The 27,162-nt window shown below is 58.6% G+C and overlaps 1 protein-coding gene across 2 annotated transcripts; it reads left to right on the forward strand.

Annotated features, from left to right (window-relative positions):
- The first annotated feature begins 3,700 nt into the window (after positions 1-3,700).
- On the forward strand, positions 3,701-21,420 carry SLC6A7 (solute carrier family 6 member 7). Of its 2 annotated transcripts, XM_048224369.2 has the most exons (14): positions 3,701-3,819; positions 8,517-8,700; positions 10,318-10,449; positions 10,629-10,863; positions 11,309-11,447; positions 12,184-12,318; positions 13,368-13,471; positions 13,602-13,726; positions 14,386-14,498; positions 14,700-14,831; positions 15,291-15,390; positions 15,585-15,685; positions 16,226-16,393; positions 19,719-20,429. In XM_048224369.2, exons 1-14 carry the CDS (start codon positions 3,787-3,789, stop codon positions 19,926-19,928), a joined length of 1,911 nt encoding a protein of 636 aa, XP_048080326.1. In that variant the 5' UTR covers positions 3,701-3,786; the 3' UTR covers positions 19,929-20,429. The 2 variants fall into 2 exon arrangements, with proteins under 2 accessions (XP_048080326.1, XP_057168380.1); XM_057312397.1 differs by lacking the exon at positions 14,386-14,498 and having other exon boundaries at positions 19,719-21,420.
- Positions 21,421-27,162: the final 5,742 nt, after the last annotated feature.

A 27,162-nucleotide genomic window follows, 5' to 3' on the forward strand; every position in this document is an offset into this window, starting at 1 on the left:
AGTTCCCTATCACTCAGAGAGTTCCCCTGGAGCCCCGGGGGTTAGGCTCAGGAAAGGGACCCCTCATGTCCTGTCAGACCCTGCAGCCCACCCAGTGCTAAGAGGTAGTCCAGCCTCCCTGTCAGGAAAGCTGCTGCTGCTTCTGTTTTACGTATGGCGATTTTACGCCGCCCTCCCCCAGGTGGTGGGCCTGAGCTGGGGCTGGAGACCAGGGGTCCAGACAAACGTCCGATAGGGCTTGGCCTGGTCCTCAGAGGCCCATGGCTTGGTCAGGGCCTCTAGCAAATCAGAAACATGCACATGAGCCCTATGTTCTGCATGCAACTTCCCCCGTAGACCTCTAATGTCATGCCGAAAGCCTCAGTCCGTAGGGGAGCCAATCCTATCGACTGCCAAGGGATCGGTGCGGGCAGAGCAGAGAGGGCCACGGCTCGGCGCGAGGGGAGGATTCAGCCCAGCGTGAGGAATAGGGGAGGTCTCCTACCGCCCAGGGTACGCGTGTGTGCATGCGTGTGTAACGGGTTAGGATGGGGGCAGGAGGACTGCGGAGCTCCGAGGAAACCAGCCTGGCTCCGGGGGGATGGGGTGCCCAGCTGATGGGAGGCAGGGCCAGGGAGCACAGCAGGCCTAGGACAGGGCGTCTTTGGAGGGCAAGCCCGTCCCAGTGCGGCTGCTCCGGAGCCACTTTCTCTGAATCATACCAGATGGACTAGCAGTCGGATTCCTCCTTTTTCACAGTCGCCACTCGCTGGTGTAACAAAACACATGCTCTGCAGCGATAAAGTCTGAACATTTTAGCAAATAAAAAATGTTTATTTATATGCTTTTAAAAATATCTCCCTATATAATAAAAGGAAGTACATTTTCATCTAACACTTTCCTTAAATCAGCACACATCTCCATTCTGGTTTGATGTGAGACCAGGAGAAATAGAGAGAGAGAGAGGTGGGAAGGGGGTAAGGGAGATAGGTTATTTACTGGTTAGGATTCCTAAGTAGTTATTCTGCCCAGTAGGACCCAAACTTGCTCTGGGATAAGGGAGAAGGAATGATGTCAAATGTGCTTGGTGGCTGAACTCGTGGCCAGTTGTATGATCATAAGACTGGGGCTTCAGTGGGCAGGTGGGCTTATGTGGACAATATCTTCTAGAAGATGTTGGGGTTTTATTTGTTTGAGGAAGACCAGACTTTTCCTGCAAGGGCTGCAGTCAGACTCGTAGATGCCAGGACTAACCCCGCCTCTGTCGCATGTAGTGATCGCGCAAGTCCTGCCTTTTCTTTCACTTTTTCCTTTCCTTTCCTTTCCCCTTTCCTATCCTTTCCTTTCCTTTCTGTCCTGCCTTTTCTGGGCCTCAGTTTCCATATCTGAAAAGTGTGAGTCTGGACCCATTTGCACTCACAGCCCCAGTGACTGCCACTGATGTTCCATGGTCACCCCATCCAGTCCTATTCCCTCCCGCTACCCCAAGGCTGGCTCCCCCCAGGGCTGAATCTGGGGGAAGCAGGCACAACTGGGAAGGGGCCGTAAAGAGGCCAGTCTTCCAGGGCTCTTGAGCCAATGCCTCACCTCTATTCCCTCTTCCTGTGGTTCTCTGGACCTTCCATAGGGTCTAATGAAACCCATATGTCTAATGACGGGGTTGTTCAGCAAAGCTGTAGCCTGTCCTGTGAGAGAAGTGGTGACAGGACCTGGGGGAGGGGCAGGGGGGTCCTGCCTGGGCCTTCTTGGATTCAGGAGCCACGGGCTTTTGCCTTCTCCAAAGCCCAGAGATTCCGCTCTGGATGGCCTTGGGTATTTCATTCCTCTGAGACGGTTCCCTCAGGCACAAAATGGGGATGCACAAACCTGTCTTCCTAGGCTGTTGGAAAGAATTACGAATTCGATATTGGATATAAGCCTTCATCCAATGAACACAGTAGTGTTTCATTTTTTTTTTTTTAAGATTTTATTTATTTATTTGACAGAGAGAGACAGCCAGCGAGAGAGGGAACACAGCAAGGGGAGTGGGAGAGGAAGAAGCAGGCTCCCAGCAGAGGAGCCTGGGATCACACCCTGAGCCGAAGGCAGATGCTTAACGACTGTGCCACCCAGGCGCCCCCACAGTAGGGTTTCATGAATGCTCCTTCCCTTCATATTCACGCCCAAAGGGCTCCTTTCTCCTGCATCTGGAGAGCCCCTTGCCTGCCCTTTGAGGCCGGACTTAAAGGAAGGAGCAGCCGGGGGGACCTGGTGAGGAGAGGTGGGCCCAGGACTCAACCAGGCCCTTTACCAGGCCTGGGCTTCGATTTAAACCCTTCTTGCCTCCTTCCAGGCTCCAGGGGTATGAGAGACAGCAGGCCCTTATCCTCACTCTCCCCGAAGACTTCCCGTGTTGGCTGATGGTAGGGCAACCCTATGACTTAGTGTCTGAACTGGTTCACTTTTGAGTGAAAGGGGCACGAGTTACAAAGCATATGCTGTGTCCACTAGCCTATACCAGACCAATGGGTATGAACACTCGAGCTAATAATTTCCCATCCTAGTCACAGGTTCACACGGACCCTCACAACGCCCTGAGAGGTGGGACAGGCACGGCGTCTCTGATGGCTCATTTTAGAGACATGAAATGATAACATTCCTGAGGTCACACTGCTGGTGGAGAGGGACCTGTGCTCATGATCTAAGTCACAAGCCGTCACAACAGCATGGTCCCGCTTGCCCCGTCTACTCTTGCCCAAACCTCCCTGAGTCTCTTCCATCCCAGCGAAAGGAGAAATGTTCCAGACCACCAAGAAGGTCCATGAGGACTGGCTCTGTCTCTGGTCTCGCCCACCAGCTCTGTGACCTTGAGTGAGGAACTTAACCTCTCTGCTTCAGTTTTCTCATCCATAAAATAGGGATGATGCCGTCTGTCTCTCCAGGTCACTGTGTTGAAACAATAAGACCTAGCCCGGTATCTGGAATGATAAATACTGGTAGATTGGACGACTGAATACATATCTGATTCATGGCCCCTGCTCCTTTTGTGGTAGGAGTGGGCAACTCATAGTCCCTAAGTGTCAGCTGAGCCCCTACTATGTGCCAGGCCCTGTACTACATGTTTTCCGTGCACGATCTCCCCAGATTCCTCACATTACTGTAAGGGGAGTAAGATTCTTATCCCCATTTTCCAGATGAAAGGGCCTCTTTCATCTGGAAAAGCGCGGCGAGCTTAAGTAACGTGGGCAAGGTCACACAGCAAAGAAGAGGAGGCCCTGGATCGCTGAAACCCAGGACCCGGCCCTTAGTGTCCACGCACGTGGCCTGCCTCTCTCATTGCCCAGCTGGGGAAAGGGAGGCCCAGAGAGGGCAGGTTACCTGCCCAAGGTCACTCAGGAGACGGTGGCCGAGGCCTCCAGACCTCCGAGGGTTTCCGTCGCGGACCCCCCTCCTCCCGCGCTCGGGGCCCCTCCAATCGCAGCTCTGCGTGCGGGGGCGCGCGCATCCCCCGGCTGTCCGTCCGTCAGCCCGTCTGTCTGGGTGTCTCCGCGGGCGCAGCCGTGCACCCCTCCCCAGCCTCGGGGGCTGCGCAGGGAGAAGCAGGGCGTTCGCAGCGCCCAGCCCGCGCCCCACGCCCCACGCCCCACGCCCGCAGCCGACAGACGGCAGCGCCTGCGCCCGCGCCCCCCCCCCCCCCCCAGCCGGTGCGCGGGAGCCGCCGGGGCAAAGTCGCGGCGGCCGGCCGGCGGCGCGATCTCTGGCTCTCTCGCTCGCTCTCTGCTCTCAGGGGAAGCCAAGCCCGCAAGCCCCGGCAACCCGCCCTCCAAGATGAAGAAGCTCCAGGGAGCTCACCAGCGCAAGGTAGGACAGGAGGACGGGGGCGCACACGGGGGCGGGGGCACACCTGAGGGAGGGGTGCAGAGGTCCGCCCCCCTCCAAGCCCCGGGAGGGTCGGAGAGGGCACCTGGACCGGCTCGGAGCTCTGGGGGAGGCCGGGCTGAGCTAGGTTGCAAGGAGGGGCGGGGTCACGGCCCTCAGGGGGTGGAGGGTGGCGACAAGGCCTTTCAAATCTGGGGGTCGGGGTGTTGTGTGATGGGGCTGGGGTTCATTGGGCCAGGTCCTTCGAACAGGTGTCTGCAGCCCCAAGAGGCATGGGGTAGGGGTGGCAGGGGCCAGGCGCCCGCCCCCTCCCAGTCCCCCACCCATTTCCCCCAGGGACTGATTGGGGCTGGGGGTGTTAGAATAGCTGAGCGCCAGCCTTGAGCTGGACTAATTTCGGGGGTGGGGGTGGGGTGCCGCCCTGGTCCTCATCCTCGCGCTCTGCACTGAAGCAGCCTCTGAGAACCAGCAGGGGGACGCTGTCTTTCCTGCCCGGCTTTTGCCCTGCGGGAGGCCACCACCTGCTTCCTCCCACCAGCTTTAGCTTTCCTGCTAAGACCCCAGGCTGCCCACCGGCAGGGCTGACAGGAGGCAAAGGCAGGGAGGAAGGAAATGGGAGACCCGAGGGATATGGGGGTGGGGTGGAAGCTGGCGTGAGAGAGGGGGCCATATCTGTGCTTCTGGAGCCCTGGGCTGAGACTGCAGCCCCTCCCCATTTCTCCTGTTAGATCTCCCAGCCAAGTACCCTGTGGGGGGGGGGGCAGGGAGGGAGGGTATTGGGTCAAGTTTTCTTGCTTTGGCTTAAAAGTACGAGTCCTAGCCAAGGAGTCAGAACTCCTGGGCACTATCTCTGCAGATGTCACTTCCCCTGTGACTTTGGGCAAGTCCATTCTCTAACCGGGACTATCATTTGCCGATCCAGCTCCAGTATCAAGGCACCAAAGCAGGCCCCACTGTCCCTGAGTGGGGTGGGAGGATGTGGTGACCCCACAGAGGCTGGTAGATGCAGATGGGAGCGAGAACTCCCAGGGGCTGGTGTTACTGACCCCTCCGCCTGCCCCCCATTCAAGCCTTCTGCCCCCCGTGCAGCTGGGCGTGGAACCGCGATGATAAGTGGGTCTTTTTTATCCACTGACATGAATGACTTCTTGAGGCCATTTGTGGGTCTCTTGGGTCCTGCCTGCCGTTCTTTTCCACTCTCCTCCTCTCTCCTCTTTCCTCTCCCTCCCCACAAGAGCTCCTGCCCCTCGCTGCCACAGGGCCACACAAGTGTGTAAATGGCCGTGTTCTATAAACCCTTATCTCATGTAATCCTCCACAAATTCTAGGGGCTAGGTCTTGTTACCCCCGCTGTATAGACAAGGAGAAAGAAAACAGACATGGGGGATGCAGCTTGCTGCTTTCCTAAAGATAGGCTGAGGGACCTAGGACCACCAGGGCAGGGGTGGGGCCACCTGGCCTCAGTGTCCTCTCCCTTGGTCTCAAGGTGAAGGGGCAGGGAGGGAGGAAATGCCAGGTATCAGCAAAGGAGCAGCATTGTTCGGAGATGAGCACTGGGCTGAAAGTCAGGGGTGTGGATTCTGGTCTTGCTCTGCCCTTAACTTGCTATTTGACCTTGGACTCATCCCTTCCCCTCCCTGAAATTCAGTTTCCTCATCAGCACAATGATGAAGTTGGACTCCAGATTTCTATTGTCTCTCGCATCCTGAAGAAGGTATGAGAGCCTTGGCCTGGGGCAGGCTAACCTCTTCCAGCACCTGCCACTGCTGGTGACCTACATCTCTTGGTCCCTAAAAGAGGGGGTGCAGGTCTGACAAACTCAGGATTATGTTCCTGCGTGACTCGGGATAGGCAGTGGGGGAATCGGGGGTGGGATCTTCACACCCAGGCGGAAGTGTGAAGCGACTCATTAAGCTTCCAACCCTGCCCCATTGATTTGGTTACTTGTCTCCCCGCCAGTCACATCCTCTCTGTGCCAGCCTCCTGGGATTCACCCCATGGTGGGGTTGGGGGCTCCAGGTGGTCTTGGGATTGGTTCATCTTTGGAGGACCCAATCCTCTGTCCCTGGAGCAGAAGCAGGCTTCCCTCTGATTGGGGGAGGTGGGGGACAGGAGAGCTGGCAGCATCCTGCTCTTGGAACTCTTGTCACCATGGAAACAGAGAGCCGGGACTGCTCTGTGAGCAGAGAAAGGGCAGCAGCTTCTCAGGAGGGATCAGAGGAACCTCATTACTGGGCCCTCCTGCCGGCTGGCCTGAACAGGGCTGGGGGGCTCACAGGGTGACCAGCCTGCCACATTACCCCGTATCAGGGGCCAGTGTCAGCTGGAGCTCACCTGGAGCTCACCTGGCAGGGAGTGATTCCAGAGGGCCGATGCTCACCCAGCTGGGGAGGAACCTTGTGGAAAGGGGCATCAGAGGGCGGGGGCGGGTTTCAGGTAGGTCTGGGGGCTGCTGCTACCCTCAGCCCAGCATGTCTGAGATCACCGCGAGCCCAATTACCGGAAAAGCGGCTTGTTCACATTATCGCCAGCATCGCCGTCACCCATAATTATGCCAGGCTGTCCTTGTTACCACTGCCCCTCTGGCCAATAGCCAGCCTCAGGCAGGATCGTTACCGTGGTCGCCACTGTCCCTGAGAGCCAACCCAAGACTGTCACCCCCACTCCACCCCCCCCAAAACCCATTGCCCCGACCCTGTCACTGCGCCTGGACACCTCCATCCTATGACACCTGCACTCTTCTCCTTTCACCGTCTTTATCCCGGCAATGCTCGTAGGACAAAATCCCTGCAAAGCCTCCTCTGTCACCACCCAATTTGTGTGTAGACACCTACTTGGCTAGTGCCAGGAAGGACAATTTTAGGGGGAAAAATATCTGATCAGTAGTCGATTACCGAGTCCCCGTGCTAGAATCCGATCTGGTCTTCAACCACCACAAGTGTCTCCAACAGAGTCTCTGGTGAAGCTTGCCTCACAGACCAGCAGAGCCAGAAGACTAACAGATAGACCTACATTTCTCCGAGTAAATCTCAGCATGCTAGTTTTTTAAACCCTTTTCTTAAATAGAATTGCAGAATACTGTCTATTCTAGTCAGTCGCAGTGGGTATTGGTGCATTAAATGACCTGACAAGTCCTGCAGCAAACTATTTTGCTTTGTGTTAACCCAGTGTTCCCCAAACTTCTTTTACTCAAGAATCCTTTTCTTACACTGAGCATGTATGAACATCCCAAAGAATGTATTTTTGGAAACACTGATTTATTCAATCCCCTCAGTGTCGAGATGGGGAAACTGAGGCTCAGAAAATTCTTTCAAGTCACACCGTGAAGTGGCACAGACCTGGGACTAGAACTGTAGACTCCTGACTCCCAGTCCAGAGATATCACTGTTACCTCACAACCATTCCTCAGCAGGGGGTCCTTTCTCTTCTCTCAGAACTCTGATGTTATCGGACAGTTGGCCCTCTTTGCAGCTCCATCTTTCTCTGCCATTGGTGTGAATTTCAGAGGCAAACGGGAAGGGCATGGCTGTCCCTTTCTACTGACCCATTCCAGGAGACACACTGGGGGAACTGCTCTCTGAATTTTAGAAGGTTACCCTGGTATCTTTGGGCTTCCTTGCAGGCCCTCAGCTTGGGCAGCTCATAGACGTGCTAACTCATCCCCTAGCCAGCATTTCAAGCAGCTGGAGGAGGGCCTCCATTTCCCAGCCCCAGTCTGGAGGGAGAAGACCCAGTGGACTTCCCCACCCTCCTTGAATCGCAGGCAGGGATCTTGGGGACAGCTGGCTTCCGTTCCCCTCTCTGCCTGCATCTCTCCTGCAGTGACAAGAAGATTATGACTTCTGTGAGAGAGATCCGAACTCAGTAGCCTCTTCCTGCTCGTGAACAAACATTCGCAGCCCTCCATAGACCTCCTTGAGCCACCAGAGCGTAAATCGAATTCCTCCCTCGGGGGAGGCCATGTTCCCTCCAAGCCCTCTTCTTTCTGTGCTGGGGACCCCTACTTCTTCCCCTGTCCTGTGACTGCTTCTCCCAGACACCCTCCTGTCTGGCCATCTGCCCTGTAGACATGCTCCAAGCTATCTGTGTCTTTCTTAAAATACGGTGCCCGGAACAGAGTAGCAAAAGGCCAGCACTGGAGGTTGAAGACTCGGGCTTCCATGCTGGGAAGCTCTGGGTGTGAGACCTAGCTCTCCACCAGCTAACTTTATAAAACCTTGGCTCCTCTCTGAGCCTCAGTGGTCCTCGTGATTGAAACGGCGCTTAGACAAGTACTTAGCTCATAGGGTTGTTTTGAGAATGAAATCAGGTAAAACGTTTAGTGCACTGAGCACATAATAAGAGCTCAAGACATGGTAACTATTATTAAGGTCGTCGTCATCGTCATCATCAACCTAGGACCACCCCTTGATTTGACCTCTGTGTTAACCAAACTAAGATCAAGGTGGCTTTCTTAGCGCCTGAGCCACCCTGCTGGCCTCCTAAGTTTGGAGTGACCAGCCACCCCAAGGAGCTCCTGCATATGACATGTCAGCCCAGGTAAGGGCAGTTGATTTTTCTCAACCCATAGAGTATCTTTGCATTCAGCCCTGTTGGATTTCATCTTCTTATTTTGGGGGTGGGGTGGGCTGTATCACAGTTCCAACCTGGCCTCACCTCTTAGTCTCTTTTACCGGCAGCCCATTACCCCAGACCTGCTGATGACCCCCAGTGACCAGGGCGATGTCGACCTGGACGTGGATTTTGCCGCAGACCGGGGGAACTGGACGGGCAAGCTGGACTTCTTGCTGTCCTGCATCGGCTACTGCGTGGGCCTGGGCAACGTCTGGCGTTTCCCCTACCGGGCCTACACCAACGGCGGAGGTAGGGGCCGGGGGCCTGTTGGAGGGGTGTGTAGGCTAGCAGGCCAAGGCTTGGAGAGGACTGAGGTTTTCAGTGGCCTTGGACACCATCTCCTATGTGGCCTTGAACAGGATTCACTGAAAGCAGTGACATGGGGCCGGGAGAAGTGAGCTCTCTCTGCCTTGTCTTTTTTCCTCACCCAAACCCTTCCTTCCTCTCTCATGCCCAGCGTGGATACCTCCTCACCTGTCCGCTGAAGCCTAGGCACTTCCCGGGCCCTGAGTGATGGGCAGAGAAGCTGTCTCTGCTTCATGACAGCAGGCTGTACCTGCCTGGCAGTGACCACCGTGCTCTCCAAGTTCTCCCATCCCCCCTCCTCCCCGCCCCCTCCAGGACCTCGCCCCACCAGTCCTTCCCACTTGTGAATTTTCGATCTGTCCTCCTCTCCTGGTTCCTTCCATTCAAACTACAAACACGAAGCCTGTCCCATCTTCAACAAATCCTCTGTTGTCCCTGCTTCACCATCAAGTGACTGTTCTGAGTCTCATTGACAATAGCTGGGGTTGAGCACTGGCCATCGGCCAGCCCCAGGCCTTTAACCCTGATGACAGCCCTCCTGGGTGGGCACGGTTGTCCTGACGTGACAGCCAGGGCTCGGAGAGGCCAGGTTCCTTGTCCAAGGTCTCCCGGTGGCTGACCCAACATTCCACCTCCAGGACTACCTTCTCTAGAGCTGGTGTGGCCCCCGCCCACCCTCGAAGCCTCCTCCCGTCTCTGCCAAGCTCGTGCAAGAGGCACCTATTGGCAGAGCGGCAGAAATCCAAACAGGAGGGGATGAGGCGAGGATAACATGAATTGCCGTGGCCAGGAAGCGTGGGACTGGAGCTGGCCTTTGATGCTCTAGGAACTCCATAATGGCCACGGTTCCGTCGGCTCTCCCTTTCCCTGGCTCCCAATTGTGTTTCTCTCAGGGTGCTGACCTCATTTTCTCCTGTGACCGGCTCCCTCCTTGCAGTTGGGTGGGGGATGGCCACAGACAGCTCTATGGTGACTTGAGCCTCAGAGCTGTTCCCTCTGGGTGCGGCTGTAGAGGACCGCAGGGAGGGCCTCTAACTGGCCTGCCTTGGGAGCTGTGCCCCAAGGGGGTAGGGCGGCTGGTGCGACTGACAGCCCTTCCAGAGCCCTGCAGGGGTGGGCAGTCTTCTAAAGGAGCTGGCTGTCAATAGGGGAAGCAAATGGGGAGGGATATTGGGCACATGGGACCGCTGGTGGCAGCCAGAAGCGCGTAAGGTAGCAGAGACCACACACAGGGAGGTAGATTGGGGCCAGATCCCGAGGGCATTCCAGAAGTTTACACTTTCTCCAGCAGGGAATTCACTCATCTATTCCTTCATTCACTCAGCGTTTGCTCTGAGCCCAGCCCTGCTCTGGGGACTGGGGCTGCACAGGAGGGTAAAGCCCACCAGCCCCCGTAGCCCTCCGTGGTCTGGTGTAAAAGGCCGTCCCAATCCACAGGTGAAGTGCTCCATGGGGTCGCAGGTGTCTGCCATCAGGAGAGGGGCGGGGCTGGAGCTGGGCGTTAGGGGAGCCGACCCACCTGCGACCTTCCCCCACCAACCGCCCTCCTCCTCCACGCAGGCGCCTTCCTCGTGCCCTACTTCCTCATGCTGGCCATCTGTGGCATCCCCCTCTTCTTCCTCGAGCTCTCTCTGGGCCAGTTCTCCAGCCTGGGACCCCTGGCCGTCTGGAAAATCAGCCCCCTCTTCAAAGGTGAGGACTTCTAGTCCTGGCAGGGGCCTGGGCCCGGGGGAGGCAGGGAGGTTGCCCGCATGCCCCAGCCTCTGGGCAGAGGGGGAAGTGAAGCCCGGAGAGGGGCTGGCTTCCGGAGGCGGCGCAGCCTGGCTCACAGGGAGGCTCGAGCTGAGGGCGCCGCCTCTCCCCACGCCCAGGGGCCGGCGCGGCCACGCTGCTCATCGTGGGCCTGGTGGCCATCTACTACAACGCGATCATCGCCTACGTCCTCTTCTACCTCTTCGCCTCCCTCACCAGCAGCCTGCCCTGGGAGCACTGTGGCAACTGGTGGAACACGGACCTCTGCCTTGAGCACAGAGGCTCCAAGGACGGCAACGGGGCCCTGCCCCTCAACCTCACCAGCACCGTCAGCCCCAGCGAGGAGTACTGGAGGTCAGGCCATCGGCGGCCCAGTGGCCGTCTGGGAGGGCCCCCGAGCTGCTGGGGACAGGAGGAGGCAGGAATGGGCCAGTGTCCCCGGGGGGCTCAGCGTGCACCCGGAAGGCTGAGTCCAGGGGCTGGTGTCAGGTGGACCCTGGGTTCTAATCCCAGCTCTTCACTGACCCGCTGTGTGACCTTACACAATGCACTGGGCTTCTGGTGCTTTCTCTTCGAAGTGGGCACGGTAATAGCATTCGGAGGGTCATTGCGGGGATTAAGGGAAGGAAGGTGTCAATTGTGCCACCAGCCTATTGCAGAATCAAACTCAGTGAATGCCAGCCGGTAATCGTGACGCTGACGCCGCCAGTAATCGTAACCTGGCTGGCCACAGCTTTACGCCCTGCCCGTGGAGTGTGGCAGGGGGACCGGAGGACACTCAACTCTTCATCGCCCACAGCCGCTACGTCCTCCACATCCAAGGCAGCCGGGGCATTGGCAGCCCTGGGGGGATCCGCTGGAACCTGTGCCTCTGTCTGTTGCTGGCCTGGGTCATCGTGTTCCTCTGTATCCTCAAGGGCGTGAAGTCCTCGGGCAAGGTGAGGCCTGCGAGGTCCTAGAGGCCTGAGGGGCTGGGAGGGGTGAGGGCTTCCTGGAGGAGGCGGCAGGGCAGGGCCTGAGCCTGAGAGGATGAAAAGATGTCAGTGGGGAGGAGGTTGGGGGTAGGAGTGGGGGTGGGGGCCGGAGGCACCGCCTGGAGAAAGAGGCGGAGGTAAGGATGGACGGTGGCCAGGCTGGTTCACCAGACCGGAAACTGGCCAAGGACAGGACCTCTCTGTTACTCAAGTTTGTACCCTGGCCCAGTGCTTGGCGCTTTGAGGAGGCTCCATGAGTGTTTGTTGAATGCTTGGAAGGTGGGTCTGTGAGTCAGGACGGAGGGGGCTCTGGGAATGCACAGTGGCAGGTGACCACGCAGGGTGGGTTGCATGGGCTGGGGGCGAGGGGAGTGGACCCAGGGAGGGGGAGACTCTCATCGACCCTAGGCAGGGCCTCCAAGCAGGGGCCGAGGGTGGCCCGGAGCGGGGCGCAGCGGAGCTGGAGGGGGTGGATGGGCTGGGGACGCCTTGGGAAGCAGTGACGGGACTTAAATGAGGGATCCATGTGCGGAGGAAGGGAGGCGGGGAGGGCAAGAGAAGTATCATGGATGATGGGTGTTCTCTGCTTGGCCTCCCCAAAGGCTGGGGAGGCGAGTTAGGTAAGATGGGGACTTCTGGAAGAGGAGCCGGGTGGAAGGAAGGTCACCCCTGCCTTCCATCCCCACTTACCACGTCGCAGGTGGTGTATTTCACGGCCACGTTCCCCTACCTCATCCTGCTCATGCTGCTGGTCCGAGGAGTCACCCTCCCGGGGGCCTGGAAGGGCATCCAGTTCTATCTCACCCCCCAGTTCCACCACCTGTTGTCTTCCAAGGTGAGGCCCTCAGGGCTGAGGTGCAGAGGGAGGGGTCAGGCCTGAGCCAGGGAATAGAAGGAGGAGGGCTCCCTGGGGAAAAGAAGGGCAATGGGTAGGAATCCTCCCTGTGGCGGGCCTCCCGTACCAGATCCTGTGCTCAACACTCTAAGTCTTTTTCATTTCTTATTCTTCACCGTCCTACAAAGTAGACATTATTCTGAGGTGCCTGGCTGGCTCAGTCAGAGGAGTGTGCGACTTCTGATCTCGAGGCCATGAGTTTGAGCCCCACATTGCGTGTAGAGCTTACTAAGAAAAATAAACATTAAAAAAAGGTAGACATTATTCTCCCGTTTTACAGATGAAGAAACTGAGGCCCGAAAGAGTGATAAGCTTAAGATCACATGGCTAGGGGGCGGCAGAGCTGGAATTCCAACCCAGATCTGTCTGACTCCAGACCCCAAGGAGGGCATTAGTATGACAGAAACAGTGGTGCCGACAGCTAAATTTCTTATTAGCAGCTTATAAGCTGCTGACTGCGTAACCCTAGCCCTTGGCACGTAGGTAGTCATTAGTCCTTACCACCACCCCGTGAGGGAGCTACTGTTCCTGTCCCTGCACGACAGAGGAGGGACCCGAGGATCAGAGAGGTGATGTGGCTTGCCTAGGCCATACAGCCACAAAGTGGGGGAGCTGGAATCAAATCCAGGTCCCTCCTACTCCAGGGAGGAAGTCAAGGGGTTCCACGGGCTTGTTGTCAATAAGGGTCTACTGGAAATTTACATAAGACACTACTTCCTTCAGAATCCGATAAGCTTAGCCATCATCTAGATCCTGGATAGGGAAACTGAGAGGGAAAGGGACTTACCGAGTCCCGCCGCGTAAGTGCTCGAACAGGCTTTGCTCCCAGCCCATGTCACTTTGAGCCAGGCTCTCCACCACGCTGTCCCTGGACCTGTGGACTAGCTCCCGCCCCACCTCCTCCCTCCTCTTTCCTTGGCCCTCTGGACAGGGCCGTGGTGTGCCAGCCCCTTGTCTTTGCTCTCCACCTGCGTCCTTCCCTGCCACAGGTGTGGGTCGAAGCCGCTCTTCAGATCTTCTACTCCCTGGGTGTGGGCTTCGGGGGTCTCCTCACCTTTGCCTCCTACAACACGTTTCACCAGAACATCTACAGGTCAGTGCAGCCTCCCAGACCCGGGGGCCGGAGCAGGGATGAGAGTGGCCAGCCACGGAAGGCCCTGTGGGGTGAGGGCGGGGCCAGCTCGCTCTGGCCTGGACCTGTGTGCCTGGACTTCCCCCGGCAGGGACACCTTTATCGTCACTCTGGGCAATGCCATCACCAGCATCCTGGCTGGCTTCGCCATCTTCTCTGTGCTGGGCTACATGTCTCAGGAGCTGGGTGTGCCTGTGGACCAAGTAGCCAAAGCAGGTGGGCAGGCTGGCCAGTCCTGGGGCGTGAGGGTGTGTGTTGGGCACAGCCGGGGCCGGTTGAGGGAGCAAGTGTGCACCGGCCAGGTCATGGGTGGCTTCATCCAGTGCGCGTGGTCTCTGGGTGTCCAAGGGCAAAGGGGGTGGGAGGGCAAAGGAGTGTGCGTTAGCCTGTGTCTGCAGGCACGTGAATGCACGACATTGTCTTCTGTTCTGTCGCATCTTAGTGACTTGCCTTGCTTGTCCATGTGAGTCATTTCCCATGTCAGGATGTCTTGTGCAAGTGAACCGAGGGTTCAGATGGTGATGTGAATCAGGGGCTTGTGCCAGTGGACGTGTCCAAGTACGTGTGTTAGTGGGATTGTTTGTGTAAGTGATGGTATACCTAAGTGGATGCAAATGAGGTTTTAGAGTGTCTTATGTTTCTTCCTGTGCTCGCGATCAACTCACCGATTCTGTCACCCTGTGTTCCTTGAGCACCGACAGCGTACCGGCCTGGGTCCTAGGAGTTAAGTGCGGGAAGTGTGCAGTCAGGGTACATCTCTGCGTTTGTCTGAACTAGTGTGCCCACGTGGGTGGAAGCGGCTGTGTGTGTTTGAGTGTGCCTGTGGGGGCCGACCTCGTGCCCCAGGCTGCTGACCCTTTGTGCCCTCGGCCCAGGCCCCGGCCTGGCCTTTGTCGTCTACCCACAGGCCATGACCATGCTGCCTCTGTCGCCTTTCTGGTCCTTCCTTTTCTTCTTTATGCTCCTGACTCTTGGCTTGGATAGCCAGGTGAGCTTTGTCTGAGCCAGTGGGCCCCTTGCGGGGCGTGTGCGCGTGTGTGTGTCCATGTATGACGTGTGTCTGTGTGTCTGTGCGTGCATCTGTGTGTATAGCGTAGCTGTGTGTCTGTGTGTGGTGTATCTCTGTGTGAGTTTGCGTGTCTGTGCACATGTGTCTGTGAATTCTGACCCCCCCCCCCGCTCCCCCCAGTTTGCCTTCCTGGAGACCATTGTGACAGCTGTGACAGACGAGTTCCCATACTACCTGCGGCCCAAGAAGGCTGTGTTCTCGGGGCTCATCTGCGTGGCCATGTACCTGATGGGGCTGGTCCTCACCACCGACGTGAGTGCCGCTGCAGGGACGGAGGGCCGCCAGGGGGCGGAGGCCAGGCCAGGCGCCTGCCCCAATATCTGACTGTTCCCTGGGCTACCTGCTGCTTCCTCATTGGGAGGAAGCCAGCCCACCCCAGGCCCTCTACCCAAGGGCAGCTTGGCCTATGACCCAGAATCCTGGCTTCAAAGTAGAGAAGACCTGGCTTCAAGCCTGGCTCCTGCACTTACGGGTTGACCTCAGGACAAGTGGCTTCGCCTTCCCCAGCCTGTTTTCCCACCAATAAAATGTGAGGCTCCAATAGGATGATGTGCGTAAAGGGCTCGGCAGGTAGGCAGCGGTCACATGGTCATCATCCTGCTGTCACCACCATCCTGGCTGCTTCCTGCCCGCCTCCTGCCTGGAGACGGGGGTGGCACTGGGGAACAAGACTGTGGTGAGGGGATCCCAGCGCTGTGACTTGTGTTCCAGGGAGGCATGTACTGGCTGGTGCTTCTGGACGACTACAGCGCCAGCTTCGGGCTCATGGTGGTGGTGGTCACCACGTGCCTCGCCGTCACCAGGGTGTATGGTGAGAGGGGCCGTGGGAGAGGGAGCTGACGTTCCCCACAGGGGGAGGATGGGTGTCTACACTCGAGTCCCCCTGCCCTGGGTCCCTGGTCCCAAGGGCCAGGGTCTCCAGTGGGGGCAGTGGGGATGGAGGGGGTGCTGCTGGTGCTTGTGGGAGGTGCTGGCGGGGCCACTCTCCTCCCCTCCCCTGTGCAGGCATCCAGCGGTTCTGCCGGGACGTCCACATGATGCTGGGCTTCAAGCCGGGCCTCTACTTCAGGGCCTGCTGGCTGTTCCTGTCCCCGGCCACTCTCCTGGTAACCGGTGGGAAGGAGGGATGGGACCCAGGGCTGAGAATAGCGTCGCCCTCTGAGCATGCAGTCCGGCAGGGCTGCCCCGGCCCAGAGTGGGCCAGTGTCAGAGCTGAGGGCGGGGCGGGCACCAGGATCTGGGCCTACTCCCCTGCGCCCCGATGCCCCCAGCTTCTGTAGCTGTGCTGGGCCTAGCCCCAAGTGTGGTTAGCAAAATGAGTGGGGCTTTTCCAGGCCTCAGGGCCTTAGGGCTGGGGCTTTAGGCTGGTATGTTGATGCATGGCTGTGTTTTCTCAGCCTTGGAATTGGAGTTCAGGCACAGGCTGTCTCAGGAACTGGGTGCTTCCGAGCTGGGCTGTCCCAGGCCTCACAAAGGCTCCGGGGATGAGCCGTCTCTGGTTCTACATGGCTTAGGACTGGGTTATCTCTGACCCTGGGCGGCTCTGGGCTGAGCTCTCTCAGGCCTCCAGGGAGCTCAGACCTGGGCCGGCCTAAGCCCTGGGGCCTGCCCAAAGCCCGCTGTGATGCTGGGGCCGCCGCCTGCAGGCCCTGCTGGTGTACAGCATCGTCAAGTACCAGCCCTCAGAGTATGGCAGCTACCGGTTCCCGGCCTGGGCCGAGCTGCTGGGCATCCTGATGGGCCTGCTGTCCTGCCTCATGATCCCCGCCGGCATGCTGGTGGCTGTGCTTCGGGAGGAGGGCTCGCTCTGGGAGGTAAGTCTGGCCTGCCCTCATCTGCCCCCGGCCTTCCTGACCCCAGGCCCTGCCCTGGGCCCACTTACTAGAACAGAAAACATCTGCCCCAGCACCTTACCCAGGGCCTCACAGCCTTTTCCAACCAGTAGCCTGGGCTATGACTCCTCTCAGACCTGCTTGCGGTAAGGCAGGCTCAGGGGGCTTCGGGTCCTGCCCTGTGGCCCCTAGCACCATGGGAGGCCTCTGAGGGGTGCGCACAACCCAAAGACCCCTGGTGTCGGCCAGTGCCCACATGTCTTGGGGAGAGGACAAGGGAATGGTCCCGGGTTCTACTGTGAGTCGGGCAGGGGTCAGGACTTAACTCTGGTCACCAGCCCGAAGTTTCCCTGTGGGAACTCAGGGTCAGTAGGCAAGATTGAGGGACCCCAGAGGGTGGGCTGCAGCCCATGTGTGACCCGGGAATGGGCTGATGGTGGGAGCCCTGCCCACACCAGGCTTTGTGAAGAGATCCAGAAAGCAGAGACTGCAAGCTGTTTGAGCGTGGGAGCCGCAGTCTCAAAAGAGGGGAGTGGGCCAGTGGGTGTGTGGTGAGGCTGTGTGACCACTGCAATGTTCGGCCCCTCTCTGAGTCTCACTGCACTCTCTGTACTTCTGAGGCCATGGGTGTGGAGTCCCTCTGGTGGGAAGAGGCTGTCACAGTGAGCAGAGCTGAGTGAGACTGCTAGGTACCCTGGAGAGAACCTAGGGACCCCGACACATAGCCCATATATCCCATCAGGGATAATGCCGGAGCCAGCTGCTACTCGCTCATGAGAGCTAATCGTTAAATATTCAGGGATGCTGTGAGCTGGTTCTTAAATCATTGATAACTTGAAATCGACCTTGATGGGAACGTTTATACCACTGGAACTGGCTACAAATCAAGCCTCCTGCACCCCTCAATCTGTTTGCCAGCACCTTACTGCTCCCATTCCCCACACAGCTCCCCTGTGCCCTCAGGTGTCCCTCACCCCCCTTCATACCTGCACCTGGAGAGAGGCTCAGAGCAGACAGGGGTTGTGGCCGCAGCACCCAGACCACAGGGCCGTCCTAGAGTCCAGCCACTGCTCTGGTTCCAGCCGCTGTGTGACTGCGGCAAAGCCCTGGCCTTCTCTCAACCTCGGGAGCCCCACCTGTACGGCTCGAGGAAACTTGTCTCCTTGCTTGAGAGCCAAGGTGTCCGCAAAGGAAAGGAGGAGAGGGGTGTTGCTCAGGGTAGAGGGCTCCAGCCCCCTGGAAGTTCGTGGTTCCCAAGCCTTGCTACGCTTCCCTCTTGCCCTGCTGCCGCAGCCGCCAACAGCCAGGCAAAGGGCCGTGTTGTTGGGTGGGGGGCACTGCAGACGAGTCCTTGCCCGGCTCCCGAGTACCAGGGCTTCCGGCACTGACACACTAGGTGGAATCCGGGGTCTGCCTTTTGCCAGCTGTGTGACCCTAAGTGAGTTAATGCACCTCTCTGAATGCTGCTTTTCTCTGTCCTGAAAGTGAGGACAGTGATCCCTCCCCTAAGGGTTGCTGTGAGAAGAAAAGAAGCTCATCGATGTTGTGAGAACTGTGAAGGGCAGAAAAACAGAGTCTTTTAAGTTTAGGATGGAGTCAGACTGCGTGGGTTCAAATCCCAGCATCACCACTTGTCACCCGCGTGACCTTGGCCAAGTTGACAAACCTTGCCGAACTTTACTTCCAGATAATATCTGTGGGGGTGGAGGGTGAAAGTCCTAATGTCCCTCTCACAGGGATACTGTAAGGGTTGAAGAAGCCCAACTTAGCATAGAGCTGGGACGCGGTGAATGTTTTGTTCCACATCAGGGATTCTCGTGGGGGTGATTTTGCTCTCAGAGGCCATTTGGTAGCGTCTGGAGGCATTCTGCTTGTCATAAGAGGGTAGTGTGCACAGGGGATGCTACTGGCTTCCAGGGGGAAGAGAGCAGGGATGCTGGTAAGCACCCGTCGGTGTGCAGGGAGCTCTTACACAGGGACTCTCCAGCCAAAGTGTCCAGAGTACTCGGGTCAAGAAGCATTGGTCTAGGCTCCCCTGTTCAGTTGGGAACTCTAAGTCCTTGCTCTAGGGGGGCTTGGGTTTTAATGTGGGAGACAGACAATAAACACACACATAAAGGTAGTAGTAAGTGCTATATTTTAAAAAATAATAAAAAAATGAAACAAAAGCAAAGTTTAGGAATAGAGAATGATGGGAAAGTATTTTGGCCAGGGTGGCTGGGGAGACCTCTGTGAGGGGGTGACAGCTGACCCAACCGACAAGGTGATCTAGGTAGATATCTAAGGGAAGAGCATTCCGGGCAGAAGGACAATCAGCACAAAGGCCCCGAGGCAGGAGGGGCTGCCATGTCTGAAGGCCTCAAGGAGGTCGGCAAGACTGGATCAGAGCAGGCGTGGGTGGAGGGAGAGTGTCAGGAGCTGAGGTCGGGGAGGTAGACAGGGGCCAGGCCATGGAGGCCGTGGTGGGCACTTCGGCTCTTCTTTCAAGTGAAATGACCAGCCGCGGGCAGGTTTCTGAGCAGGGGGTCACCCGCTCTACAACAGTCCAGTAAGGGTCACCGTGCTCTGCGTGTGGGGCCGTGCTGGGCCCCGGGCTAAGGTCCTTGCACACGTTGTCCTCCCTGAATCTGTACCCAGGAGGCTCCACTTAATGTTGGTTGTCTCTCCTCCTCCAAGGCTCTGGGGCTCTTCTCCCCACAGGGCGCACAGAGGGCTTGGGGAATGTGGTTTGGGAAGGGAGGAACCCTAGAACGTCCAGACTTAGTCATGATCTTAGTCACCTCCCTCCTTCCATGGAAACTGGGGCTCGAGAGGGAAAGGTCAGACATCAGCGTCAGAACGAGGCCAACTAGGAGACACTTGGAGGGTCAGTGACAATCCTGCCTCAGTGCTCCCGGCTCCTGGCTCTTCGCCAAAGCTCCCAGCTGCTTAGGACTCAGCATTTAGGGGAAGGGACCCAGAGTGGCCCTGGACTGGCCGGCAGGTAATCGTAGCCTGTTCCCAGCAACCCTGCCGGTGCTCTAGCTCAGCGCCTGCTGATGACCCTACGAAGGCGTCACGGTCCCCAGGTGACAGAGGGGAAAACCGAGCGTGGAAAGCTTAAATCCCATGCCCAAAGGCCACCCAGCGTGTGAGTAGCCGAGCAGGACTCTTGTCTGGGCATGTGACTCATTCCCCTGGGGAAGCGCACTGCCCTCAGCACCCCACCCCCTGGGACTGGTGCAAGGGCTGACACAGGTGACCTGGTGAGGGCTTTGCGGGTGCCCGGCCGCCCGCCGTTGTCACTGCCGTCCTTGCTCTGCCACAGCGGCTCCAGCAGGCCAGCCGACCGGCCATGGACTGGGGCCCGTCGCTGGAGGAGAACAGGACCGGCATGTACGTGGCCACGCTGGCAGGGAGCCAGTCGCCGAAGCCCCTGGTGGTGCACATGCGCAAGTACGGGGGCGTCACCAGCTTTGAGAATGCCGCCGTCCAGGTGGACCGCGAGATCGCCGAGGAGGAGGAGTCTATGATGTGAGCCGGGAGCCAGGTGGCCAGGGGAGGCCCGGCCAGGCTGGAAGGGTAGACCTGCCCCGCGGGGTTCCGAGAGGCCCGAGGCCATGGGCGGTCGCCATGGCGATGCTTGTCCCCAGGGCAAGTCCTGTCTCGTGGCCTCTGCCTCTCCTCTGTCTACCTTCTCCCCACACGCACACACACCCACTCCAAGCTCAGTCCTCATCGTGCAGGTGGGTGAACTGAGGCCAGGGAGGAGGGACTTGCCCAAGCTCACATGGCGGAGGGCACCGGACCCCAGGCCTCCTGGCCAACCAGTTCCCTGTCTTCTGTGGCAGCCGGCATCATTCTCTCCTCTGTTCAGAGCCAGACTCCTCTCTTTTCTAGGGGAGCCTGCCCCCACACACTTTGAACAGGCAGAATCTTGAGCTGGGCAGGGACACTCCGGGTGCAGTGAGGCCCACAAGGTCCCAGGCCTTGAGGGTTAGCAAGTGAAGTGGGAGAAAAGCCCTGTGGGCTCTTTTGCCCGGGGCCAGGTTTCCTGAAGGAGGTGGGGTCTGAGGGCCCTGGAGGATGGGCAGGGTGGGAGGGAGAGAGGAAGAGGGGGGCTGGGCGTGGAGGCCCCAGTGTAGCTCCAGTGCCCCCCCCAGAGAACAGGGCAGAGACCTAGGTGTTACCAGCTTACGGCAGGGTCCAGGTGGGAAGGACGACTTGGGGGGAGGGGGAGCAGGGGACAAGGGGGGGCCAGGGGTTTGCATGCTCTGGTTGTGCTTTAGATAGACTATCTTTCAGGGTCAGTGTGCAGGGTGAATTAGAGGGGCCAGGGTGGAGGTGGGAGGCCTGTGGAGGGCAGGCGAGGGACTGCTGGCCTAAGTGAGGGGGTGGGGTGGGAAAAGGATGAGGTCCCCACACTTTTCTTCCCCCCCCAGAGAAACTAATGTATTTTCTTTTGACCCCACATTTCTGAGAAGGGCCCGCGGCTTCCCTCCCTGGAGCCCGTGCCCTCCGGTGTGGCAGCCGTGGGCATGATAAGGACAGAGGACACAGTGAAGAGGTGGGAGTGAGGCTCAGAGTCAGGACCCAAAGCCCCTCCGTTCTCTTCTCGCTGTTCTGGTGGCCCTCAATGTCTCCTCCAGCTCCTGGCCCTGCTGGGACGTTGGCCCTGGCTGTGGACAACCAAGGCAACTGAGAGACTCGGAGGTGGTCCGCACCCATGGCTGTCTGTCCTGATGCTGCCCACTCTGGGCCCAGGCATGAGGTTGGAGGCAGGGAGCCAAGGGCAGCCAGCACCTCAGGCCTGTGGCCAGAGGCCTCAGCATCTTCAGTCCCAGGCACAGGAGGGGCTGCCCTGGGGTCCCTCTTTCCCTGAGAGAGGAGGGTGGATCATGAAAACATGCCCCAGGGGGCAGGGCACCCTCATGCAACTGGGCCGGCCTGTGTGCCCTCTTTCTCTCCTGCCGTCTCCCCAACCCATCCATGTTCTGTTGGTTTATTGTTAATAAACACCACTGAGGTCATCTTTCTTTCCCCTTCTCCTTACTGCTGAGAACAAGGGTGGGCAGCACAGGGCTTTCCAGCTTCTGTTGGACAGATGAGGGAACTGAGGCTCAGTTGTTCGCTTTCCTGGCTCTCCTGGCTTCTGACACTTGCTGTCCCATTTTTCTGTGGCAGTGCTGGGGGGATGGGGTTGAGGAAGGGCCCCGAAGATGAGGAAGCCACTTAGCCCCTGTTATACGTACGGACAAACTGAGGCCCTTCAAAGGGCAAGACTTGCTCAGGGTTACCCAGCTGAGGCAGGCAGAGCGGGAGACACACCTGGGTGGCTGGCATTCCCCTTCCCAGCTCCAGCTGCTCCCCGACCTCACCAGCAGGTGTAGCTGGGGCTGGAAGACCAGGATTGGGAGGAGCCCTGAGTTTCCCAGGCTGGAAGAATTTCCTGGTGCTACCCACCCCCTCCTGGCAGGACCTGGCCATATAAAAGAGCCCCAGGGCCTTTCAAATGCGAGGCCCAGGTGTTTGTGAAGGCTTTGATTGGGGGTGGAGAGGAGGGGCTGCTGCATATTTCGGATATTTATTAATTTCCCCTAACAAAGGGCCAGGCCCCCTCCTGCTCCTCTTTGTTTGGGGCTCTAGATGGAGGAAGAGCATGGGTTTGCTAATTTGCTGAGGGCGCAAGAATGGCCTTCACGATTCAAGATGCCTCTTCCCACACCCTGGGGGCAGGCTTCAGCCTTGCTCATAGAGCCCGGCGCCAGCTCCGTGGCCCCATCCCAAGAGGAAGTCCCCTCAGGGCCCTCCCGGCTCCCTCTAGGACAAGCCCCGGGCCCCAGGACGGCCATGGTCCTATGAGGACTCCTCGCCCAGCCTCTTGGCTGCAGCCTGCGGTCCTGGGCGTCCAGAATGGGCAACCTAGAAGTCTGGGCTTCTCTTCTCCCATATTCCCAGTCTGCGATCGGAGGATTCCAAGAGTCTAGGGAGCCCACCGGCTTCACACCCTACCCCTGCCTCACTTCCTGTGCCCCTGCCTTACTTTCTCTGGCTGCTCTTGCCCTCGCTCACCACTCCAGCGCCCGGGCCCTGAGGTTCCTGGTCTGTCCTCCCTGGCCCCATCTTCCTGTCTGTCCTGCTGCCCCATCTTCCTGTCTGTCCCATTTCCACCGCTGCCAGACAACTGGTCCTGCCACCTCACCTTTCTCCCGCCTCTGCCACCAGCGTCACCTCCCAACGGCCCCCATGCCCGTCCCTTTATTGACTTCAAGTCACCCTGGCTCAGAACAGACCCAGCCCGGCCGACGGCAGTGGGAACTGATTGGGGACCAGGGACCCCCCGGCTGGAGGAACCCATGGCAGCATAGAGGGCAGCTCAAGGAAGACATCAGCCCTGTTGGGAGTAGACCCCCAGCCTGGAACCCTAGAATGCCCTAGCAGGTGACAACCGCAGTGCTGGCAGAGCCAAGCGGAGCAGCCCGGTGAACGAAGCTGTAGGTGTGAGCAGGGGCGTGGTGGCTGGCCCCCAGCGAGCATGGGGGAGAGTCAGACGAGGTCAGACGGGTGGGGGGGGAGCGTGGGGCGCTAGAGAAGGAAGCACGCCTCTTCAGGGGAGGCTGCCCCTCACAAGGATGGGCTCAGCTTGCCAGATACCCCGGCTTTTTAAGAGAAGTTGGAAGTTTGGATTTTTGTGAGACATTCCCCATTTAAACATGAGCAGCTGATTGACAAGCGCGGCTCGGTTAGGGTAGCTGGCAGGCCCACGGCTCTGCAGAGGCTGGGCATTACCAGGGCCCTGGCCCATGCTGAGAACGTACAGGAGCTGAGGCCAGGCCCGGGGTCCCCACCCCCGCTCAATGCTCTGCTCCCCTTCTCAGCTGATCTCTGTGTCCATGGCCCCCTGACCTGGGGAGGCTGGCAGGGAAGAGCTGGGGGGCAGCATCTGTGCTTGGCTCCAGTGTGGAGAGGGTGCCCTGGGGCCCTTCATTCCTCTTCTAGGAATGTTCTAGGACCCATCAGAGATGGTGTTCTCTTGGGGGGCACTGGGAAGCGCTGAGATGGGGCACTGACCACCCGCAGTCACTTCTAGCCTATGATCTGTGCGAGTAAATATCTGAGAGGCTGAGGGAGGAAGGAGAGCAGGAGCGGGCAGGGGAGAGGGCTCTACACCATCAGAGTCAGCCATATTCCCAAGGTCAAGTCAGGGTCAACAGACAACACTGGGGTCACACGGTTACTTTGTGTTTGGTTCTCAGTAGGCCCTGCCCCCTGTGGTCCCCTTTACCACCCCAGCCAAGTTCACCATGTATGGTACCCTGAGCAGGCCCAGGCTCCAGTGTCTTCCCCATTCACCCATGGGACTCCTAGCCATCCTCCACACGCCCTCCATTCCCCACCAGGTGTGGGCTCCTGGGGTCCTCAGGGAGCCTGGCTCAGCCCTACACCTGGTGAGTTGTGACAGCCCAGCTCAGCGTGCATGGGATGCTCACAGCCTCCTGAGACAACCCCCTTCATCTCTGTGTAGTTAAGACACTTCCAGCGCTCTCCCCGGACCCCAAGGCACCTGGGGCCATGGCAGGGCATGGTGGTGGGGGGCCAGCACTGCTCAGCCACACAGACCTGGGTTCATTCCCAGCTCTGCCCCTCCCTGGCTGTGTGGCCTTGGGGATCCGCGGTGCCCGTTCACAATTTTGCACAGCACAGCGGCAACCGAAAGCAACATGTTGGGGGTTCTAGGGACAGCCAGCAAAGAGTTAAGACAGCCCCAGCCCCTCTGAATTTCACGTGACCCTGGGTTGCTGAGCCTACGGTTTTGCGGTGGACACTCTTCTCCAGACTCATTTTTTGCCCATGGCTCATGGAAAGTTTGGCTCCTTGAGCTCCAGGCCACTCCCTCTGGGGCCTGAGGCCTTGCTGACGCTGGTCCTGCCCTGGAAGGGCGTCCAGGGCTGCCTGCCCGCCCGTGGATCCTTGGCCAGCACTCCACCCCCCCACTCCCCTTCCGTCTTCGCCTGACTTCCTGCGGCCTGACCTTCTCCCCCAGGACAGGGTAGCAGCCCGCCCCCCTTGGCCACGCTGAGGCCTCCTCCTAACGCCGCATCCAGGATCACTTTCTCTTGGAGGGAAAGAAAGCCTCTTCCCCTGATGTCCACAGTATCTGTCAGCAGCCTCCCTTCGAGAACGATAGCCAACAGGAGCCAAGGCAAGCTTGAACTCTGCCAGTCGGAGCCCAGTCTTGGCTTCACTGTCCACTGGCTGGGCAACCCAGCTGGCTCTGCTGCTTCATCTCTGACCCCCGGTGTCCTCAGATGGAAGATGTGGACAATGGCTTCCCCGGCAGGAAATGAAATGGGATAATACAGGTTCTCAGTGCATAATTTAAAAAACGACACCGTCAGTGCTTACTGCAAACTGTGGCAGGTAGAAGCCCTGCAGGTGGGATGGTTCTCACGAGCCCGCTGTCCCTAGTGCAGATGAAGAAACTGAGGCCCAGCTACTGCCGCCAACCAGCAAAGGGAGAAGGAGGGTGGGATGGGTGTGCTTGGAGCCAGGGGCAACGATGGAAGCCCGAGGGGAGCTGGTAACTTCAGCTCCATGGCAGGTGCCTTGGAGGCTGGCCCTCAGTGTCCCCATCCGTAAAATGGATGGGTTGGAGAGCCACAGAGGGGAGCAGTGCCCATTCTTCAGAGCTGGGCTCTGGGATTGGCCCCCTCTTGCTGGATGGAGTTAACGATTAAGAGCTCGGATGGCTTCTCCAGTGGGCAGGGAGGTCCTGCCAAAGCAGCAGGAGGTCCGGATACACTGTCGGAGTGGGGCGCCACTGAAATCCTCCGGGGCCCCAAGGCTGGCTTTGACCCTGACTCTGCTGACCCAGGGCCAGGGTCTCACAGAGTTTTAGGAATTGGGGTGGCAGGAGGCAGGGGCCGGGGAGGGGCCAATGGTCAATATTGATCTAGCTACGTCAGGGGAGTGGATGGGGAAGCGGGAAGCCTGGGGTGGGGCTGGCTCATAACTGCTCTTCCAGCTCCCAGTGCAACTGTGGGAACTGGGGAATGGGGTGCTTGGCGCAGAATTCCCAAACTGACTGCTCACTGAAACTACAGCTTCCTGGAGGCCTGCCCAGGCTTCATGCGTCCTGTCCTCTGACGGTGGGGTCTACACATCCATATTTTTAGCCTACTCCCTAGGTGATTCTGCAGCCGCCAGCACCGTTCCCATCTTTGGGGACCACAGGCTCAGCCCCCTTATTGTAACAACGAGAAATCTGAGGTCCAGAGAGGGAAAGTAACTCACTCAAGGTCACACTGGGAGAGACTGATATCATTCTCCCCTTTTTCTTGGGTGAAAGGGTAGTCTCCTTCTAGATAGCTCCATCCATCTCCTAGCTGTGGCCCAAAGCTCAGGAAAGGATGGTGGGGCCAGGATGCCTAGAGGGAAGTGGCTTCTGAGAACTTGGTAGGTCCAGATGGAGAAGGGAGGGTGGAGCCCGTCCCAGGAAGAAGGACAAGGAGCAGGGGCCATTCCCACAGGACTGGACCTGCCCCACCCTGCCCTGCGCAAACACTCTCAGCACCTTCCTAAAAGATTTACTGTGGCCCAGTCCGGAGGGCCATTTCCATTGCTGGGGACCCGCCTGTACCCCGGAAAAGCACATCCACCACAAAGGAGATTTGGGACACCCTCTGACACTCTGGCCTCCCACAGCCTCCTCCCTAGCCTCGTCTCTCCCCACCCCTACCTGAGCCACTGTTCTGGGCTCTCAGCCTTTGCTTTGCCTCCACCCCCCCCCCCCGTTTCACTCTGTTGAGCATGGGCACAAAGTCTCCCCAGCACCCCCAGTTCCTGCCATGCTTCTCCTGCTCTCCTCTGGCTCCAATACACTTCGCACCTCCAGGTCCAGCCCCCGCCCCAGCCCACCCTGCACTCTGGTTCACCGCATGGCTCTCACTCTCTGGGGACAGAAGACAGGTCCAGCTCATCACTGGGCCCTATTCAGAGCCCAGTTGGCTGCAGCAGGCCCCGGCAGGTGTTTAGAGGGGCTGAAATTCCAAAACCCACCCCCCTCCCTCACACCCTGGGCCATCCCGGTCAGGTTCCCTCCCTCTGCTCTACAACGTCTTTGCTCATAGAAAGAAAGGAAGAGAAAAGCAGTGGCCGGTGGAGGGGCAACCTGAGGACCGTGTGAGCACGCGCCAGAGAGTAGGGCGTGCCAGGTCCGTGGTGTGCAGCAAAAGTCAGCCGCTGTTATTGCCCAGTGGCTCAACCCCTGCACTCTCCATCCTCCTTCATCCCTGCAGCCCTCATCCGCCAGGAGTTTACTCCGTGCCAGCACGCTGCTAGCCCCTGCACACGTGGGGAGCAGGGAGAGATGCTGTTCCGCCTTCAAGGAGCGCTCGGTTTTGCAGACTCCTGCTTATGTGCCTTCAGCCCAGAGTGCTCTGGTGAGGTGGGTACAGGGCTTGGGTCAGCCCACCCAGGGCCCTAACTCAGCATGTGCTGGGAGAGTGTGAGGAAGGCTTCCCCAAGGGGAGCTGTGTCCTGAAGGCTGAGGGGGCATTGCTGTGCACTGAGCAAGAGAAGGAGGGAGCCAGTGGGTTTCGTAGTAAATGGGCAGTGGGGAGGTAGGGACTGCGGGCGGTCGCTGGAAGGGACAGAGGGTCAAAGAGAGGAGATTCCTAAGACCCCAGTCACAGTTTGCTGGCCGTTCAGAGACAGGAAAACACGGATTGGGACCCCAAGGCCCTGGTTCCGTCTGGCTGGAAGCCTCTCTG

This window comes from Ursus arctos, unplaced genomic scaffold (assembly GCF_023065955.2).
Source record: "Ursus arctos isolate Adak ecotype North America unplaced genomic scaffold, UrsArc2.0 scaffold_15, whole genome shotgun sequence".
NCBI classification, from domain to species: Eukaryota; Metazoa; Chordata; class Mammalia; order Carnivora; family Ursidae; genus Ursus; species Ursus arctos.

Excerpts from the sequence above, each read along its gene's own strand:
- SLC6A7 (XM_048224369.2), top strand. The coding sequence starts at position 3,787 with ATGAAGAAGCTCCAGGGAGCTCACCAGCGCAAG. Across the intron at positions 11,448-12,183 it reads GCGTGAAGTCCTCGGGCAAG|GTGGTGTATTTCACGGCCAC; the intron begins GTGAGGCCTGCG and ends ACCACGTCGCAG. Across the intron at positions 14,832-15,290 it reads GGCTGGTCCTCACCACCGAC|GGAGGCATGTACTGGCTGGT; the intron begins GTGAGTGCCGCT and ends CTTGTGTTCCAG.